This window comes from Egretta garzetta, unplaced genomic scaffold (genome assembly GCF_000687185.1).
Source record: "Egretta garzetta isolate BGI_Z169 unplaced genomic scaffold, ASM68718v1 scaffold511, whole genome shotgun sequence".
NCBI lineage: Eukaryota > Metazoa > Chordata > Aves > Pelecaniformes > Ardeidae > Egretta > Egretta garzetta.
In genome coordinates, this window is record NW_009258554.1 from 1,942,411 (window position 1) to 1,958,414 (window position 16,004).

At 36.8% G+C, this 16,004-nt stretch overlaps 1 protein-coding gene across 2 annotated transcripts in view; it reads right to left on the bottom strand.

Moving 5' to 3' along the window:
* The window catches only part of ERC1 (ELKS/RAB6-interacting/CAST family member 1), a 291,295-nt gene that overhangs the window by 177,443 nt on the left and 97,848 nt on the right, over positions 1-16,004 (bottom strand). For both annotated transcript variants that reach the window (XM_009647922.2, XM_009647921.2), the window contains 3 exons: positions 8,068-8,205; positions 6,575-6,715; positions 5,303-5,443 (listed from right to left, as the gene is read on the bottom strand). In XM_009647922.2, coding sequence (XP_009646217.1) covers positions 5,303-5,443; positions 6,575-6,715; positions 8,068-8,205 — 420 coding nt within the window. The remainder of the gene's footprint in view (positions 1-5,302; positions 5,444-6,574; positions 6,716-8,067; positions 8,206-16,004) is intronic.

Consider the following 16,004-nt stretch of genomic DNA (forward strand, 5'->3'; position numbering starts at 1 on the left):
AGGGAGAAGGAAGATAGGAAAAGATGGGGAAAATTTGGGATAGGAACAATGTGAGAGAGAAAAAGAAAAGATGCAACATGAAAAGAATTTAAAATAATAGCTGCAACATTAGTTTACTAAGATGACAGAATCTTAATTTGTGGTTTTAGCATGTATTACTAACCAGCTTTTAAAACATGAGAAACATGGAGAGTTACCCTCATGCAAGTTCCAAACTTAATCTTGATTTCTCAGCTTAATAGCTTTGTCCAGTCCTCAAATATTTACCGTAGTGCTGTGTTTGGGTTTACAGATGACGCTTTTACAGGTTGAGCAGGACTTTAATTTCTAGTGCTTCGCTTACATGAATTACAAGACAGCTAAATGGTTTAGAAAACTAATTCAGTAAGTGACACTATCTGAATGCTGAACACAACTTCTGGGTTTTATTTTTATTTTTACAAGACACCCTGATTTCCCTGGTAGCCTTTTTCTTTCTAGGTTGCTATGCTGAATACATCTCTTCGAAAAAACAAATCATCAGCTGAGAACAAAAAAACAGTATTTCGATCTCATCTAACAATATTATCAGTAATTTTTAGTTGTGGCAGGAAATCCATGTCCGCAAAAATAAAAGGCACCAGAGCCTGTGTTAGACTAGCCAAGCTAAATCTTGGGAAACATAGAATTTGGGTCAACACTTCATTCCACCATTTTTTTGAAAGATACATTCCTCCTGAACTTGAAGGAAGAACACCACAGCAGAAAAAAAAAAAAAAAAATCCTCTGAGTGAGCCTGTTGAATCTAGAGGTATTTTCCTGGCAGGGAATCACTGCTAACATTCTCTGATGAAAACTTCCTAGAACTGCACCAAGGGGAAGTTTGTTAATGTATGGTTTTGGACTCTTTTCTTTTTTCTAACCTTGATTCCTTTCAAATAAGGAAAATATCTATAGTGAGAAAAACTATGCATTGGAAATGAAGACAGACAAAAATCCGCTCATCTTTGCTGGAACAAATTCTAATATTAGCCGCTATCTTCCAGATTAGAAAAACTAAATTAAACAAAGCATATTGGCTAGGAAAGACAAGACAGAAAAAGCTATGAAAAGAGTATCCTGAAGGAAAACAACTAGAAGAAAACTTTTTCACTATAAAACCATTACATTAAAATAGAAGTTTGAAAAAAAAACTTTCCTAAGGAAAAAAAACCCCACACAGCATAAAACCACTTCACAGAAAAACAGGGAGAGAACCTCCTGTGTGTGATTTCCCTCTAATGATTCCATCTCAGCAAAAAAGGAGACTATTTAAGGCAGGACACCAGGCCACGTAAACTCAACAGGGATTTATGGCTTGCTTTCAGCATTCAGAATCTCCCATAGTATCTCCTGCTGGCAGTGTGCTGACAATTGAGCACAGAAGCAATGACAGTAGAATAATTAGAACATTAAGCACACAGATTTGCATAACCATAGTATTACTATCAAAAAACCGTAGGCCCCAAATATGAAAAACCCTGCAGTTTTATTTGCTAAGACAGGGATCAATATAAAATAGCCATTAGTAAGAAGACGAGTATGAACAATGAGAACTGGACACCTAGTCAGTCACTGGACACTGCTCACATGGAAAGAAAAATAATACCAGCAACTTTTCAGCACCCCTGCACTCCACTTGCTTAATAATATTTCTTTTTACTGTAAATTTAAATATCTTTTACAGAAAAAGTGGAAGCTTGCACTGTTCATGATTTGTCAAAGGCTCAGTGTTTAGAGATTAGCGAGAGTTTTCTTCCAAGGACTGCCCAAATCTTTTTTGTCTAATGGCTTAACAGTAGTCCAGTTCAGTCTCTTTTGTCAGCTTCTTAACTTCTAAGGCTAATAGATTTAACTGAAAGTACTCAAACTGTTCAGTGGAAATAAGAGGCAAGAAAACAAGATTGATGTTAGACATGCCTCTGTTCAAACTGTAAGGGAAACAACCTAAAAGAAAAATCTTTTTGCCATTTGCTGTTAAGAGCTATACAAGAGAGTCCTGTCTGCATGAGTCTTGTGCAAAGCAGCACTAAGATAATGTAATAAAACTCAATAAAACAAGCCTCTAATTTGGTTTTAAACTCAATGCTCTTACGGAGCCATTAGTTTTAAGGTTAATTGTGACAGTTATTTGCAATGGTTAACAATGCAGATGTGTAAAACAGAGTTTTTATAGAATCATTAAGGTTGGAAAAGACCTCCAAGATCATCAAGTCCAACTGTCAACCCAACACCACCATGCCTACTAAACCATGTCCCAAAGTGCCACATCTACAGGCTTTTTGAACACCTCCAGGGACGGTGACTCCACCACCTCTTTGGGCAGCCTGTTCCAATGCTTGACCACTCTTTCAGTAAAGAAATTTTTCCTAATATCCAATCCAAACCTCCCCTGATGCAACTTAAGGCCATTTCCTCTTGTCCTTTTAGAAACTTTAAATTGGAGCTGAATTATCTATTGTAATTGTTTCAAGGATGAAAAGGAACTAATCCACCTTGAAAATGTCAAACTGCCTGAATAAATATCTGCAATGCATTTAAAGAGAGAAAGCCTTTTAAAAATACTTTTTTCTACTTTTCTGCAAGTGACAAAAAACACTGGGAAATTAAAAACAGCTGGGAAAAAGGTTATTATTAAATGGATATCTCAATGGATAATCTTCCACTTCTCCAAAAAAAAAAAAAAAAAGCACACAGCTCTTGCCTAGAGAGGTTGGACCAAATGATCCTTGAGGTCCCTTCCAACCCGGTATTCTATGATTCTAAAGAAATATCTGAACTTACTCATAAATATAAAACATATTCAAGTGGTTGCTAACTATGTTTTCTTGAGTAACTAAAAGCAACCATGACTTGGTTCTAGGAAGCAAGGAGGATCAGTGGTAGAAGTGGTCTCTTTCATACAGCTTGAGGAAAGCAAATGCATGGTTAATTACATGAAAGCATACCTGGGTCCTAGACCTTTGAATCCTTTATAAAAAGCCACTGTGGACTGACTTCTTATCACCAAAAAAATCTTTCAGTTGAATTTTAATTTTCCCTTGAATAAGAAGAATGCAGCAGCCCAACATGACACAGTATTTTAAAGAGGGACTAGGTATTGACGATTTTGTCTCAGTAGGACTTGAGAGAGTACTTTAGGGTCTCTGCACAGGAAACAATTGTCCAAATGCCCTAGTAAGCAACAACGCCTGAAGCAGAGGAGCAGATACCTAGAGTATTATGGAAGGGCTTTATACTGCACATAGCACGTAGGCTATCGATTTTGTTTGCTTGTAGAACTGAAACCATCCTGACTGAATGATTTAGGTAGCTTCTTTGGATGAGAAGATGAGAATCTATTTGTGTCTACAATACAATGAATTTATATTCATTATTTTTCTCAGAACCAAATTAAGAATACAATTATTTGTCTCACAGCTGTCCTGTACAATTAATAGTGCTTTTTACATTTGAGCTATTTTCCCATTTTAACCCTCAGGAAAAGGATCACAGGAGAATAATTCATCCTCTTAATTATTTCCTGAAAAAAGAGACTAGATTAGAAAAATATATGGTCTTATGAACTGGCTCAGTGTCGTTACATAATGTTCCTGGATACCAGCTATTAAGCACAATCCTCTCCAAAATGGAATGAGCAGAGATAGGTCTAAAGGAATTAAAATGAAGAGCTGTCATCACAGTGTAAATTAGCTGCATGTTCGTGTTTTAGCTAGCAGTGCTTCACCAGATTTTGGTCAACCTCCACACCCGCTTATACTACTGATACACTCACTGCTTACAGTGAGGAAGGTGATCTCAGGGGAAGCAGTGAAAAGCAGTACCTTTACAAATGCTAAATATACAGACACATTCCCTAATTAATTGAATTTCCACAACTAGTTTTTCATAACTTATTTGTTAACGTGCTCTCCCAGTTAGTAATATTCTTTTTCCTTAAAGTAATTGTAGCAACATCTTCCACTGCAGCTGTCTACTGACAGTCTAATACCATCATCCAGTTGCTGTAACAAATTCTGGCAAATCTTAACTACAATATATTCCTCAACTCATTATCAGTAATATACTGACAAAGGGTGAAGCTGCAATTCATGACAGAGAATTCAAATGAAAGGATTCTTCAGGGCTTCTGAAATACTCACCCACTGTACAGTACACTGAAAACAGCCTGTGAGACCAATTAAATGTGCACAGCTATTTTTTCTTGCTATTGTGCTTTATTGATGTTGAATAACAGGAGTGTTTCTTTTGTGTAACAGAATTAAAAAGAAGGGCAAACATGGGTCTAGATATGCATAAATGGAGTTTCACTTACACATAGTTCTCAGGTGCATTAACACCTACCTTGCACCCGCAAAACAGAAATCCTAAACAGATCTTAACTGATGACTCAAAACTTGATCTCATATTTATTTGATGAACTAGGACAGAGTTCCAAACTACAGCACAGGCGCTCTTCCTTTTATTGGGTAGATGTAAAGAAACAGCTAAATCTCCACAACCCAGGACTTAAATGTCTTTAAAAAATCATATTGCCTTTTGTCTTGTTCTAATTTATAAGTGTTATCACTATTTCAGTTAGTGTTTTGTGCTTCTTCATCACCTGCTCTTTTAAAATCAGAAAGTTAAAAATCAAATCAATGTCCCTCTGAACAGTGCAGTATTTATGCTACTCACAGCTAAAATAAAGGAGGCTTGCAATGCAAACATAACCCAAAGATTCTGTTCAAATGAATTAGCTTTCTTGTAATGAAGTATTTTTCTTCTGAACGGCAATCTCCTACCAATGTATCAGCTGTGACAGGCAATGAGATTAAAACAAAAGATCACATACTTCACTGGCAATATATTCTTTTCATTTGTTTTTATGCATTCCTGTGGGCCTGGCCAATCATTCCTCTGAATTTATCACATTAACACCTCCAAGCATCGATAATTGATATGTGAAATGTTTGGCTGTTAATTTTTTAGCTGTTACACCATTTTAACAGCACAATTACTGCTATGAACTGTACTGAAGCAGACTAAGTCTTTAATTCCTAGTACCTGTTAAAAAAAAAGTCAACACCACTGTTACTGCATGTAAATGAAGTCCAAAATTAGCACCAGTGTCTGAAGTTACTTTCTGATGGGCTTAGCTTGTAATATAGTTTGCATGGACACAACTTCACAGTTCTTGCTGAAAAGCTATTCAAAGAATTCAAACAAGTTTTCTGCTTAGACATGTCCAATTTGTCTAACACTGAATGTTTACACCACATATATAAAAATGAAGTAAGATTACCTTCTTCAATTGAGTTTCCATCTTCAAACATTCTTCCTTTTTCTGTTCCAATGCAATTTCCAGTGTCTTGAGTCTTGAATCTTTCTTCAGTCCTGATGAAGCTAAGGATGAAGCATGTTCCTTCAGATCCAGTAAGGATGACTAAAATAAAAGATGCAGAATAACTATTAAGCAAATACTCTTTATGCTCAATAGCTAGTTTCTTTTTTTGTCTTTATTTTCTTCCTATCCCTTCACACTATATTCAGGATCCAACTTAGAACAATGTATTTTGTCAGGGTTTTTTGTCAGTCACTCAGAACAATGTTCATGTCACTGACTTAAGACAGCTTGATTTAATTCAGGTTTTCAGGATCAAAGTAAAACCTCACCTAAATTAATTTTAAAACCATTTTTAAAGATGGAAGATTCTGTAAACTGGAACTAGTGCTTCAGTGACAGTCACATTTAAGAAAAATTGGTTTTGAATAAAATCAGATTTAGAAATCGTATGTGGTTAGCAGTGTTGGCCACTGTATCTAAAATTGAGGGCGTTCAAAGCTTTTCTGTCTACAGCTGTTATGAGGTGAAACTGACTCATGCTCCCTAACTCCAAAAGACACCTCAACTTCTTGTTCTCCAAAACATTTTCATGTTGTTTTTTTCCTGTCAAATGTAGACTTCCATGCACACAAAACCTTAGCACTTCCTGGGAGTGTATTTTCTGTATTGTTTCACTTCGAGTGAGTTTTGAAAAAAGACTGTAAGCAGACTTGAACGTTACAATTCCAAGGGAGGAAGAGGGAATGTTTATATTTCTCTAGGTTAATCTGTCTAGCCAACAAGCTCGTCACCAACAACCAACTTAATTATCAAAAAAGACCCTTCAGAGTCAAAAGAACTAGCTGTATTGTTTGCATAAAGGAATAAACATTATCTGCATGCTTTTGGCACCCAGAGCTTTGATCAACCTCTGTCCTTTCCTCCCTATATTTAGACAGGAACAAGCTTGTTCTCTGCCTTCAGTTGTCTATAAGCATAGCTCCAGTAAATGCATCATTGATCATTGGTCATTCACTACTAATATGATTAACTGCTGCAAATAAGGGGACTGCATTCTATCCATGAAAAGGTGGCTCTGAAATATTTATGTGTTGAAAAATTTTCAAATGATATATTTTATTACATAAACTTGTTGAAGGACCATTACTATAAAGGAACAGCTTTCTTCATCTCAAATATAACACATACAACAAACAATTCTAACACAACAGATTCATTCTGCTGGTCAACCTCTTTCTCTGTGAGATCTCCTTGTAAAACGCCAACTTTCTCTTTCAGGTCCTTAATGTCTTTTTTGTAGTTGTCGATCTCTTCCTGTTTTTCTCGTTCATCTCTGTCACGTTGCTCCTTTAGGCGCTCAATGGTCCTTTCCTGACAAAAGAAAGCACTCTGTGAAGAAAATCCCTCTTAGTCCGTTCAATTTCTGAGACTTCTCATCACAGCGCTTCTTACACACATGTAGACGAGGAGGAGGAGGGGGAAGGGTGTAGGATATTGCCATTTTCTTTTCTTTACTGTTGTAAAATAGATCCCTCAAGAAGGAGAAAAGCAGAGAAATCTATGGATTCATTGCTAAAAAACATCAGGCTTTCTGTATCCCTGAAAGTTCACAGTACTGTTACAACGCAACTTGATTTATCTGGTTCTCATAATCAAAATTAACCTAGACCAGGATACATTACATACTGCTTCCTTACTTATTTAAATCTTATTTTTCCAAAAGGTACAGTTAAGTCTGTGGCCATTCAGAGAGAAGGGGTGCAGTGCATATGCGACTCCAGGATTGATGCACAGTAAGAAAAGGCAACAAAACAACTTTTCTGTACACCAGATATCAACGGAGTCTTGGTTATTGTGGAAGCTGAAGGGATGCAAGTGAATTCCCCAACCTCAGGCAAAGCTTCACCATAGTGTTACATTTATAGAGTCTGACAGACTAAAGGAGTTGTAACCCTGGTTCTACAGTCATCAAGAGAAAAATATACAGGAATTCCAAAAAGGTGCCACACCAAAACAGAATAGACAAGGCTGTTCCCTCAGTCAGCTATCTCCTGAGAATGGGGCAAGCATAAAAAAATACAATGAGAACAATAAAGCTGCAATTGAAGTTAGACTGAAATACAGCTACATCACGATAAGTATTCATTTTGATTCAATATTGGGAACTAAAAAACAAAGCCAAACTTTAAAAATACCTTTCTTATTAAAATATCTGAGGAGATAAGATAAAAGGAAATAAAGTATTGGCCAGATCATTATTTTAAAAAAAAAAACAACAAAAAAAGCAGAAGGATCCACAGCTGAAATGTAAGGCATTCCACAATCATACCAAAGCTGCACCACGTAAAGAGGCAGCAACATGAGAACACTGATTTCATTCACACAAAACAGTGGGGAGTAGCTAAAGACTAGAGCAGTAGCTTGTGGCTCAGCTCTACTCTCCTGCCCCACTCATCGTGCAGAACCCTGGGCTGGTTTTGTGGGAGAGCAGCTGGGCTGCCACTCCGCATATCTGGCAATGCCCTCTGCTGAGGGACCCATCTCGGCAGCAACCGCCCTCGCCTGATCCCTCCTCATCTGTCAGAGATAAAGGACATTGCTGTGGCATCGCGTCAGAGATGCCTCGTACACAGAGTCCAGGAAACAGACGGAAAGAGCGACTTTAGAGACGTTATTAGGAGAAGGACCTTTCGAAGGAAGGGCCTTAGGCTTTCCATACTCACTTTTTCTGCCAGTGCTTCTTCCAGCGTGGTCAAGGCAGTGTCAGTATTTGTGGTGTCAGCCTGCAAGGATTTCACTCTATCCTTTAAGCTGCTCATTTGCTTCTCCTTGTCTCTTAACTGTTCTTGAAGATTTTCAATCTTAAAGAAAAGGAGTAAATTTTAAGGAAATAGCAAGCAAACCCATCCAAAATCATCTCAGGAGTATATTAAAGTCTTCAAAATATTCTTAAACCAAAGGAAGTAGGCAAGGGCCTAGTTCCTATAATCCTATATCAAAACATCAAGCAATGTAACCAAAACCATAAAATATTAACAAGGAATCAGAAACCTTTCCAATAATCAGAAAAGAATTCAGAGCAAGGAAGTCCAAATAGTAGTTACAAGATCAACATAAACAAAGAAAGGGTATTATTCCTAATTTCTGAGGATGTTGGGCACTGTGTGACTTGAAGGATGATCAATGTGAATATGAATATGGAACGAAAAAGGCTGAGAAAAACATTTCTGCACATATAAACCAAAAAAGGCACTTGATAATTAAGAAGTTGTGAAGAAGTGTTATTTTAAGTATTTCCTTTGGTACTGTCATATTCTTTACTGTACTGGCATGTTGCTTTTTCATCTTACATGGCCATTTGCTATATGGTAGACTAGCACCAAGCATCATTCCCTGAGTAGAAAATGTATCAGCCTTCTTTTCTGTGGGTGCAGAATTCAATCAATTTATGAGTTCTGAATATATCTTTTGACAGGCTGAGAAGACCTATTTTATGCATACACACACATCACAAGAAACAGACACATTAACATTATGATAACCTGTCTGAAACAAATTTATCAGCAAAGGATTAAACTGGGTACAGATTTCTTAGTTGCTTCCTTTTTGTTGTTGCTGCTGACAAGTTCTTCTTGCACCAGCAAATGTACACGATAAACTGGTGCATGACATTTGGCATGTAAGGTACCTATCTCCAAAACACTTGTAGCAAGATATTCTTTCAAAGACGTTTTCAAGAAAGACTGCAACCAGACAACCCCAAAGGTTATCTAGTCCAGTATTTAGTAAACTAAATGAAAGCATTAACTAGCCTTTTTGCTTCACATGTTGAACAGCAGTTAACAGCTCCTCGGTTAGTGGAAATATAGCAACTATCCCTGGGTTTTACTCTTCAGTCCTGGAAAAACTAAGCTGCTGTGATTACAGAGCAAACAGCTATTCAGACACGTCCACTACTACTTTGCTATCTCTATTAAAATTACACCTGGAACACAGTTTTAGAAAATGGCCTAGATCTGTAATGATGAATGTAAAAGATTCTGAGGGAGGCTGAACATCTCGTCACAAATAATGGCACATGTGTTACAAGTGGAAGCTAGGAGGAAGAAGGACCTAATTCAGGGAAACCCTTGTTAATGTTCCTCTGTAACCCATGGCCATGGAAGAAGTGTCCTGGTATAAGATTCTTCACACCATTTTTTTTTATTTCTTTTACACAAGCACATGTAAACTTTTGATCCAGCTTTGTACACAATCTATGTTTTACTGATAGCAGAAAAACTATGTAAGGGGTTTTTTTTGTTGTTTTTTAAGGAATGGACTGAAAGTGATTTTGGTTTATCTCTGTCATTAGCTTCTGTTAGAAAGAAGTATTAGGCCTCCAAGTTACGCTTAAAATTTAAATTTGGACACAACACAAATGACGCTACAAAACAAATTTTAAAGACCACCAAAAATCCATAACCAGTGACATATCATGTGAGTCATAAATAACTATAAGAACTGATAATTCCTTCTTTATACACTCATATCTATTATTTAATACCTTATTAGCAGACCTTTGGAGCCAATGCATGGAGCTTCAGAAAGAACCCTACTAGTTCTGACTGAAAAGTTCTCCTGGCACCCACATGTACAGCTACCAAGGAGGCAGCATCCCCCCAAGTAGCCTACGTGGCTGCTTTTGACCTTACGAGCTTCCAGTGTCGTCAGCTGTCTAGACAGGCTGGCTGTTCAGACAGCCAACCATGAAAATATACTACAAAGAAGGCTGAGCTATTCTTAGACTCGTGTTTACTTCACTTCTGGAGGCAAAACACTCTCACAAAGGCTCCAACTGGCTGAAGAGGCGATAGTGCAGGGTGACTTTCTGCTGCAAGCAAACCATACACAAGAGACAGCTAAATAATTCACATTTAGCATATATTAAGATGCTTGCCAAGGCAGAACGAGCATTCGCACAAGCACAGCATGCGTTTACATGTTTCAATAGCTCTTTACTGTGACTAGAGTAAGATGACAGCTGTGCGACAGTACTATACATGGCTGCTGCATCTTCCCATTGCAACTGCACCTTCCTGTATACCAAATAAAAAATAATTAAAAAAATGTAACCCGTAGAAAGTGTGAGCCTGTCTATTCTTTCAGTCTACATGCATGCTTTTCAGTCTGGAGTAATGACTGATGCTTTTCATTATCATCCAGGGAACAGCAAGTACACTGAAATGTTTTAAGTCACACTAATAGCTAGGTACCACCTAAAAAACCCACTCTACCCACAACTGTGCCTTTTGCAGGGTCAGATAACTGGTGGTTCCTAACAAGGACATGCCCTTAAAACTACAGAAAAGCAGAACTGGATCAATTGATGTATCCAAACTGAAACACTTGTGTAACAAAAGATTAAAATTTCCTTTATGAAATCACAGTCAACAATAAAATAATTGCTTTTATTACATTTTTCTCCCAAACCTCCAGTACTTTAACAAATAATAACTATAGGTTATCCAAAAATGGTATAATCTGAGGAAAAAAAGCAAGAATAGTCTACATTTTGTATATATAGTTAATTAATGAATAATTATGCTATTATGTCCTTGCAAGTAGTTTGAGAATCCTTTTCAAATAGAATAAGGTACATTGTATATGATTTACCATCCTTTTTTCATACCCGACCCTTCCAAAAAAAGTAATTCTGAACAGATTCTTAAATAACAGATAGAAATAAACCAGATAACCAATATATGGTCTTTATCTTCTACCCAACAAAAGATTAAATACATTGCAATGGAACTTCCAAACCCTCAGGAAAACGTAAAGGAACAAGGATTGAACCAGCACTGTTTAGTCTTGAAATACTTGGAAGATGATAGATTTCCTCTGAAATGTTCGACAAACCTAAGGAATACATATTGCTGTACAAAATTTCTAAAAAGGTAAAATAAAAAATATATACTATCATTAGTTTAGTAACAATCTTTATTCTTGCCATATATACATATTTTGCAGGGTTAAGACAGCAATCTATGGGTACGTTATCAACGCTAAGCTTACTGTAAAACTAGACATACATACACTGGAATCATTGGCTCTGCATACCAATTTCCTCATCAGCAATGATTTACTGAAATCTTTCTTTCCAACGTTACCAGTTGTCAGGCACTATCATGTTTCAACCTGGGTGATTTATTCCTAGTTGTGTGGAACTAATTAGTTTGCCTTCCAGCCCTGAAGCACAGGAGCAGAGGCAAGAGAAGTTTCCTCTGGCATTCTGTTCCAAAGGCAAGGAAGCATTCTATTTTTTGCAAATACCAATCTTATTGAAAACCCCATGCAAATGCAAAGAAAAAACAGCCTAGGGAATTAAGTGAGACACATCTAGTTTAATACCCATCAAGGCCATTAGATTCCCAAATTCCTCTAGTTTGAGGGTACTAGTAGACCTTTGCATCATACTTCAACCCAGAAATCTTTTTGTAGAACCCATCATCAACCCTAGGGTATGTGTAAATTGAACACTTGGAAAAGTGTTCTATTGTACCAGTGAATTTTGAATTAGAATAAATGAAGTAGGTTTGTAAACTGGTCATTCAATCTCTTCCCCCTCCCCCCCCGTAATGGGAAAAAAACCTTTTCCTCCTTCAAAATGTTTGTTTTCAGTCGAAGATTGACACTTTACAATGTTGACTTTCATCACCTGGGTTGTAACAGAATTAACTGCATTTATGTTTCATTTGGCACTTTCAATTATCTTCTTGCTATTCTGTTTGACTTCTAAAAGGAATAAAATGGTGAAAGAAAAAAAATTAGAAGTTGTAAAAGCCCTTTAACTTACTTCATCCTGAGACAGTAAGAAAAAAGTGAAACAATCCTCTTAGAAAAAAATGAAGATCCAATAATGTTTGGAAATATTTAAAAAATGCAAAATGGCCATTTGAAATTGAAAATCTTTTTCAACTTGAGAAAATTCATTGCATATTCCACTGTTTGTATGTATCTCCAATATGTAGTAACTAGCTATATGACCTACCTGAAGACAAGTTTTTCACTGTACTTTTTTTTTACAGACAGATGAAAATGCCCTTGTTTATATTCTGCACTTCACCTCCGCAGTGCAGCTCTGGGAAGAGACTGTTTTGATCCATAACATGACTTCTTCATCATAATATACACTGAATACACAGAAGACAATCAGTTTAACACTTGATAATATTACTTGATTGTATTACAAGAGCAGATGTACAAAATATCTCAGGGTGCTGTTAAGCCTCCCACTTTTTTGATCCTAGCTTTCATTCAGTGGAAGCAGTACTGTAAAAAGGATCTAAATAATCAGGTGGGTTGAGAGGTTTTCTGTTCTATTGCTATGGCATAGCCATCCAAATAAACAAAAACTTTACAGAAGCGGTAAGCTTTCCAAACAGTTCTTCCTTGGTTTTGTAAAGGCACTATTGGTCATGTCAGCTCCAGGGTCGATGTCTACAAGGAGATGATGGATTCTCACCTATCACAGGCAGAGGTGATTCCGTCTGTGTTAGGAATATTAATGTCAGGACAAAAAAAGCTACTGTGGAAGAGAGAGCAGGCAAGAAAGCAGGTATGTGATGACAGAACAGCTACAATTCTGTCTAGTTGGAGACATGCCACTCCCTTCAATGTAAGAATATTAATATCGTGATAAAAATTTGATAGCCTGCAGTCATACTTGGTTTTGCTAGAATCCCGCAGTATTTGAGAAGCTGAGGAAGGTGGGCTGGCATCAGAATCAGAATGAGAACATAACAGTTACAATGTGAACACAACAGTTACAGATGTGATGATGTTGTTGTATGTGACATAATAAAAAAATTGTTGCTTCAGAAGAAGTGGTAAGATGTTTACTCTAGAAAATTGAGATGGATCTGAATTTAAGAAATTTTGTTCCTAAAATGTATTAATGAGAGGTCACCTTAAGTCCTGAGAGACTGTTCAAGAAAGCTATACTACTGGATTTGTAAATATTACTGTGTTTCTGAAAGTCATTTTTGGAGACGATAATGAAAGCCTATAAGCAGGTATTACTGGTCAGTTTTTTAAGATTAAGCTCCAGTTTTATAAATGTCATGCTGAAAACCTCATCATTATAACTGTCTTTCTATTGCAGATCTTGCAAAAGTCATGCAACAGTCATGCATGAATGGCAAAAATCTACACTTAGTTTAGTGTTAACAAATTCCCGGAAGGAAGGCTGGGAGGGGGAGAAGTATAGCTCATCACTGCATGGATGGAAGCAAAATTTGATCTTTTGTATGTCTGTTGGCTCCATTTGAACCTCCAGTATCAGGTGTTGCTTTTCAAGTCCCCAGTGAAATAAGGTCTATCACATCAGTGGATATCATGTTACTGTATTGAATCCATTAGACTGAAAGTAACATTCTTACAATTAATTTTAAAGGTTAAATTCCCGAGAGCAGCAACAACGTGCTGAAGTTGAACGAATGCAGAAGCTTCAGGCAAACCATGTCTTCTTGTGAGGGTGAGATTTTTAAGTTGTTTTGAAGTTCAGGAAGATCAAAACATTTTCCCTTTTTTTCACTAACATTTTGGCAAACATAAGTCAGAGTTCCTTCCAAAGTTCAGCTGCCTTCAGTAGGCTCTTTTTACTTCATGATCCAACCAATTGATATAAACATGGTTAAACTGTTAAGTTATATTCAGAGATTCTTGTTCTTGAATCATCACACTAAAAATCATCTTCAAGTATTCTGCATATCAGTTAGTATGGTAAAGTTCATTAAGCATAAAGTAAATTAAGGACACTATGAAGTGCAAGACACCTGTGTCGGTCTCTTGCTCTTTTCTTCAAGAACTTTAAATTCTGGAGAGTCCCAGTTAACACTTCAGTGTAGAGATGGTGAACTCTTCAGTTAAGCAGTAAACATTTGTTCAGTTTACATTAATTTTGTTACCCAGTGAAGAGAGAGTTAATTTTTATTTTGCCTCCCAAGAAAATTTTCTTCTTTTTACTGCTGCTCTACTTCAATGCCTATCTGGAACATTACTGTCTTTGCAACATCACATTGGAATATCGTTGTGCACTTTGGAAATGCCCTGATGTTGCTGAACCTAACATAGTAGGATTCTCTAACACCCTGAGCTAGTACGGAGAATCTTATACCAGGAGATTCCTTCAGTGGCCATGGGCAACAGAGGAACATATAGCTGGCTTAAGAGAACCAGGCTAGAGGGGGTGGGAAGAGCATGGAGAAGTCCGGGACAAAAAGAGAATTTGAGATGGGGAAACTCCAGAATAGCAGTACATCTTACACAGTCATACTTATCTACTGCTACTCAGGTCCAGTTAAAATTCAGAATAGCACCCATAAAAACCAAAGTTGCTTTTTCAGAAGATAAAAATCTTTTTGTCAATTTTGCTCTCATGATCTCCAATCTGCAAAAAGTCCTTTGCAATGAGCATGAAGTTCTTCACTGTTTAGTTTTACAAATACAGCATTTTGTTGCTATGCAGCTTAGAATGCACAAAGAATTTATTTTTGTGATTTCTACTTAAAATAAAACCTTAATTATCAAATAAATGTATGGACCACAAACAGGCACATTGCTACTGCTTCAAAAGGAAGAAACTTGCACACAGCAAAAACAAAGCTTAAAAAATATCTAGGAATTGCAGGCCACCTAATGCAATTAACACTTTATTCTTGACCTAACTTTGCACACACATGCAATAAGGTTGACTTAAGAAAAAGAACAGTATGCAGGAAGAAGTGCTGCTACAACAAAAATTGACTTAACTTGTATACAGTTAATTATTTTGCACTTTTGGTTAAGGATCAATAAACAATTGACACTGATCCAAAAGACTATTCTCTTTCCAGTGCTTTTTCATACAAAGGTACTTTGCAAGTAGATTTGTATCAGGCAGAAAACTAGTTCAGCTATATTTACATAAACAATCTCTAAGGACATTTCCATCCCTTTTTTTTCCCTTTTGTCCTCCTTTCCTTTGCATACCTAATCATCCTCGGGTAGCACTAGTTTGCTGACAGATCACTGCAAAGTAGAAGAACAGTCACCATAAACTGAACTACAGTATCTCCCGAATAGTATTTTTCTGTACTGTCATATTCCCTATAACAAACAGTATTTAAACCAAATGTTTCAGATCATATTCCCAGAATAGTACTGTCATGCTTTCAATCCTTCTGTCCTGCTAGTATATAGTTTGAGTTTCCTTCAAACCTAACACGATCCTATTGCTAGAGTTTGCTATTTATGAAAACTGATACTTGAGAGGCATTTTCTTTACAAGCTTCTAGGGAGACTCCAACATAATTCACGTTGGGGGGGAGGGAGGGGAGAGTAAAAAAAGCAATTAGGACTCTAAGTCTGAAAACTGATTTTTGTGTTGGCAAATGACCTGAAATTCACATTTTCAGGGGAGCCTATGTATATCGTCTTAAGCATTGTCTGAGTTCCAAAGCATTTGCCTAGAAAAAATTATGTATTAGGAATGACTCACATCCTTAGACATCTATAAAATAGTTAAATTTAGTTAAGAAATTGCCTCATCCTGAGGCGCTTCAATAATATCCATAGCCTAACCTAGTCAAAAGCAGTCTTTGAATTGTGAAATCCCATCATGGGCACCAGCCAATATAAC